Genomic DNA, 5,000 nt, shown 5'->3' with positions numbered 1-5,000 from the left:
CAGACATGTAGCTGTAGATGGAGGTTTATAATAACACACTCGCTCTACATTACAGACATGTAGCTGTAGATGGAGGTTTATAATAACACACTCGCTCTACATTACAGACATGTAGCTGTAGATGGAGGTTTATAATAACACACTCGCTCTACATTACAGACATGTTGTAGCTGTAGATGGAGGTTTATAATAACACACTCGCTCTACATTACAGACATGTTGTAGCTGTAGATGGAGGTTTATAATAACACACTCGCTCTACATTACAGACATGTAGCTGTAGATGGAGGTTTATAATAACACACTCGCTCTACATTACAGACATGTTGTAGCTGTAGATGGAGGTTTATAATAACACACTCGCTCTACATTACAGACATGTTGTAGCTGTAGATGGAGGTTTATAATAACACACTCGCTCTACATTACAGACATGTTGTAGCTGTAGATGGAGGTTTATAATAACACACTCGCTCTACATTACAGACATGTAGCTGTAAGATGGAGGTTTATAATAACACACTCGCTCTACATTACAGACATGTAGCTGTAGATGGAGGTTTATAATAACACACTCGCTCTACATTACAGACATGTTGTAGCTGTAGATGGAGGTTTATAATAACACACCCGGTCTACATTACAGACATGTTGTAGCTGTAGATGGAGGTTTATAATAACACACCCGGTCTACATTACAGACATGTTGTAGCTGTAGATGGAGGTTTATAACACACTCGCTCTACATTACAGACATGTAGCTGTAGATGGAGGTTTATAATAACACACTCGCTCTACATTACAGACATGTTGTAGCTGTAGATGGAGGTTTATAATAACACACTCGCTCTACATTACAGACATGTAGCTGTAAGATGGAGGTTTATAATAACACACTCGCTCTACATTACAGACATGTAGCTGTAGATGGAGGTTTATAATAACACACCCGGTCTACATTACAGACATGTTGTAGCTGTAGATGGAGGTTTATAATAACACACTCGCTCTACATTACAGACATGTAGCTGTAAGATGGAGGTTTATAATAACACACTCGCTCTACATTACAGACATGTTGTAGCTGTAGATGGAGGTTTATAATAACACACTCGCTCTAGCTGTAGCTGTAGATGGAGGTTGTCTGTTCTATTCTAATACACACAGCATACTGATGAATATGCAGATTAGCACATGACCCTGTTTGGGGATTACTGTCCTCCATCTGCACTACTCCCACCCCACTGGTGTCTATTCCACACGCCGCTCTCTTTATATTCACTAAACATTTACTCACATTATTTATTTATTTATTTATTTACTGGGTGGAATTGTATTAAAATAACAAATAAATCCTTTAACACTTCCTGAGATATTCTGTGTTCTAAAGATAAATAACGTCACACTAAAGCACTAAACCTGAACTGTCACAGACTGTCTCACCACTCAGACCAGTCATAGTGAGACCCACAGACAGATACAGTGAGACCCACAGAGAGACTGACAGAGAGACAGTGAGAGAGACAGTGAAAGAGACAGTGAGACTGACAGTGAGAGAGACAGTGGGAGAGACAGACAGTGAGACAGATACAGTGAGACAGACAGTGAGTGACAGAGAGACTGACAGAGAGACAGTGAGAGAGACTGACAGTGAGACAGTGAGAGAGACAGACAGTGACAGCGACAGTGAGACTGACAGTGAGAGAGACAGTGAGACAGAGGCAGTAAGAGAGACAGTGAGAGAGAGAGAGAGAGAGAGAGAGAGAGAGAGAGAGAGAGACAGTGAGACTGATAGTGAGAGAGACAGTGAGACTGACAGACAGTGAGACAGACTGTGAGTGACAGAGAGACTGATAGAGAGACAGTGAGAGGGACAGACAGTGAGACTGACAGTGAGAGAGACAGTGAGACTGAGTGAGAAAGACAGTGTGAGAGACAGTGTATCTGACAGTGAGAGAGACAGTGAGAGAGAGACAGTGAGAGAGACAGTGAGAGAGAGACAGTGAGAGAGAGACAGTGAGAGAGACAGTGAGACTGACCGTGAGAGAGACAGTGAGACTGACAGTGAGACAGAGAGACAGTGAGACTGACAGTGAGAGAGACAGTGAGAGAGACAGTGAGAGAGACAGTGAGCACGAGAGACAGTGAGACTGACCGTGAGACAGACAGTGAGACACAGTGAGAGAGAGAGAGAGAGAGAGAGAGAGAGAGAGAGAGAGAGAGAGAGAGAGAGAGAGAGAGAGAGAGACAGACGGACAGGACACAGTGAGCCCCATCACTCAGCTCGTGTCAGTGACGAAGGCAGTGAGACAAGTAAACACACACACACCTCACTGTGCTCGTGTGTATATGTGATGTGTGTGTGATGTATTTGTGTGTGTGTGTGTGTGTGTATGTATGTATATGTGTGTGTGTGTGTGTGTGTGTGTGTGTGTGTGTGTGTGTGTGTGTGTGTGTGTGATGTAGCGCTCTTACCTGAGTGGCTTTATGGAGCTGCTTCTTCAGCCCTGCTACAGACATGCTGCTGTTCCGCGGGGTGTGTGTGTGTGTGTGTGTATATGTGTGTGTGTGTGTGTGTATGTATGTGTGTGTGTGTGTGTGTGTGTATGAGAGTGAGTGCCCGGAGGAGGAGATAAATAAATCCCTGCTAAAGGAGAAGCGCTTTAATCTCCGTCAGTTTCAGCTCACATCTGACCATACACATAGGCCACGCCCACTTAAAGCTACAGCGGGAGTGATCAACGCATGCGCAGTGCGAGGAGAAGTCCCCGAATGACGCACGTGCAATTGGGGATCTGCGTGACGCCGAAAAATGTGCATGTGTATTAAAATATATATATGCACATTTTTTCGAGTTGAAAATTGTTGAACATTTTTTTGTGAGTTAAACAAATATTATTTATTCAACTCACATTATCTGAGTCACCTACACTTCATTATTAGTCATTATGAGTCACTATAAGTCATTATGAGTCATTGTCACTATGAATCATTATGAGTCACTACGAGTCTTTATGAGTCATTATAAGTCACTATGAGTCACTATGATTCATTATGAGTGACTATAAGTGACTATGAGTCATTGAGTCATTGTCACTATGAGTCACTATGAGTCATTATGAGTCATTGTCACTATGATTCATTATGAGTCACTATGACCAACACACATTGTGTAGAAAAACACATCCAATACATCATTCACCTGAAGGGTCTCAGCTTAAACTACAGTGTGTGTTAATGTTGATCACGCTGACACTCTAGCTGATGATCATCATCCTTTCCTCTAAGTGGTCCAGTGCAGGAGAGTCTGTGATCATGATGATTCCTGATTTTGGCTGCAGGACATGAACCTGCTGTGGTCTCCTGCAAGGTCTCAAGCTTCCAGGTTATGTGCACGCTGAGGTACGTTTCTGCTCAACACAGATACAATGAGTGATCGAGTTACTGTAGACTTCCTTCTCTTGTTTTTGTGCTCTTCTGTATCAAGTCTACAGCAGGAGATCAGCAGTTAGTGAAAACCTCAAACCAGCACATCGGACACCAAGAACCATGACACAGTTCGTCACAGAGATCAGACTTGGTCTTCACTCAGATGTTTGCTGTGAACATTAACTGTAGCTCTTAACCTGGACCTGCAGGATGTGATGATGTCTCTGTGCTGCTGATACAGGATTGTCTGAGAATGTGTAGGTGTTCCTAATAAAGTGGACAGTGAGTGTACACACCACAGATAAACATGAAACAGAATGCAGTCAGCATGATAATACACACATTTCACTTCCTGATCCAGAGGACACATCTAGTGGACCTGAAACTGTGGAGGCGGAGCTTATGACTACGCAAGCAGCTGATTGGTCACTCGTTAAAACGATCGTGTGTGTGCCACTTTAAAATCTGCCATTTATTAAATTGCAACAGTTATTCTTATTCTATACGACTGTTATTCTTTCTGGAATTAGAAGCATAGCAGCCGTGTGTGTGTGAGTGTGTGTACGTGTGTGTGTGTGGATAATGTTCTAGCTGCAACACAGCTGCTGTATATCAGTTCTGTCCCAAACAGAGTGCTGGCATGTTTCAGTGAGGTCCAGAGTGCTGCAGTGTGTCTTGATTTACAGTTACAAAAGTGTGCTCATGAGCGCCCCCTATGTACCTAACTGGACACCAACTGAAGTTTTCTATGGACCTGTGACTAGACCGTGCTACACAGCTTTAGTTCCAAGACAAGAGCAACGTCTGGTCATTATGATGTCAGTAATTATACATATGTGTAACATCACTGACTGAACACAAACATTTTCCTAACACTGATTTCCAGCTTAACTGGGAAGTGAAAACTAATCTATGCTGAGGTGGTGAGTGTTATTCACATCTCACACACACACAAACACACACACAGTGTCAAACATTTATAGTTTACATCATGACCTGAATCATATTAAAATGATTCTTCTGGTCTGTTTACTCTTTGCTCCAGTCAGAAAACAAATAAATCAGCAGAAGTTCTACCAAGTGTGTGTAGAGATCACACAAATCACTCGCGCACAAAGAGAGCAGATCTGAAGCTCAGTCCTTTGGGAATTCTATCATTTGTGCCTGGTTTGAAGGGAAAGACGCCACCACGTTTGATTCGGTTTCTGCGTGGAGTTGACTCTGAGTCGAATCGTTTTCTGTGGATGTGGATGTAGAGCACATCGGTGTTCAAACACAACACACACTGTGATGAATGTGACGTCTGCACTGACACTCCCCTTCAGCTGTCTTACAAACAATATGGAAGAGAAAGATCTTCAATCCAAAGCTATTTTTATTTAGAAAAGTGTCTGTTTACACATAAAAAGGTGTTTTTAGTTTTAATTCTAGTAACAATTAAAAAACAGAAATGCAGATTATGAAGTGAAAGTGAGTCAGTTAGTAAGTAAGCCACAGGATTCACTCAGCCGAGATACTCCACCAACTTCTGCAGCTCGGGACAAGAGTTTACTACATCAGGAACAGACGAG

At 42.5% G+C, this 5,000-nt stretch overlaps 2 protein-coding genes and 1 long non-coding RNA gene across 3 annotated transcripts in view; 1 reads left to right on the top strand and 2 right to left on the bottom strand.

The window, feature by feature from the left end:
- The window catches only part of sh3gl2a (SH3 domain containing GRB2 like 2a, endophilin A1), a 29,146-nt gene extending 26,450 nt beyond the window's left edge, over nucleotides 1-2,696 (bottom strand). Inside the window, exon 1 of the mRNA XM_027132825.2 lies at nucleotides 2,476-2,696. Coding sequence (XP_026988626.1) covers nucleotides 2,476-2,520 — 45 coding nt within the window. The 5' untranslated portion in view covers nucleotides 2,521-2,696. The remainder of the gene's footprint in view (nucleotides 1-2,475) is intronic.
- A 472-nt stretch (nucleotides 2,697-3,168) lies between these two features.
- LOC125141102 lies at nucleotides 3,169-3,930 on the top strand. The gene is made up of 2 exons (XR_007140466.1): nucleotides 3,169-3,402; nucleotides 3,488-3,930. It is a non-coding gene; the product is annotated as an uncharacterized LOC125141102 (long non-coding RNA).
- Nucleotides 3,931-4,786: 856 nt separating this feature from the next.
- The window catches only part of spag5 (sperm associated antigen 5), a 29,933-nt gene continuing 29,719 nt past the window's right edge, over nucleotides 4,787-5,000 (bottom strand). Inside the window, exon 26 of the mRNA XM_047812758.1 lies at nucleotides 4,787-5,000. This exon is cut by the window's right edge and continues 5 nt beyond it. Within this exon, the coding sequence (XP_047668714.1) occupies nucleotides 4,934-5,000 (67 nt within the window). The 3' untranslated portion in view covers nucleotides 4,787-4,933.

Source organism: Tachysurus fulvidraco, chromosome 4 (genome assembly GCF_022655615.1).
Source record: "Tachysurus fulvidraco isolate hzauxx_2018 chromosome 4, HZAU_PFXX_2.0, whole genome shotgun sequence".
In the NCBI taxonomy this organism is placed as follows: domain Eukaryota; kingdom Metazoa; phylum Chordata; class Actinopteri; order Siluriformes; family Bagridae; genus Tachysurus; species Tachysurus fulvidraco.
This window is presented reverse-complemented; position numbering and strand designations above follow the sequence as displayed.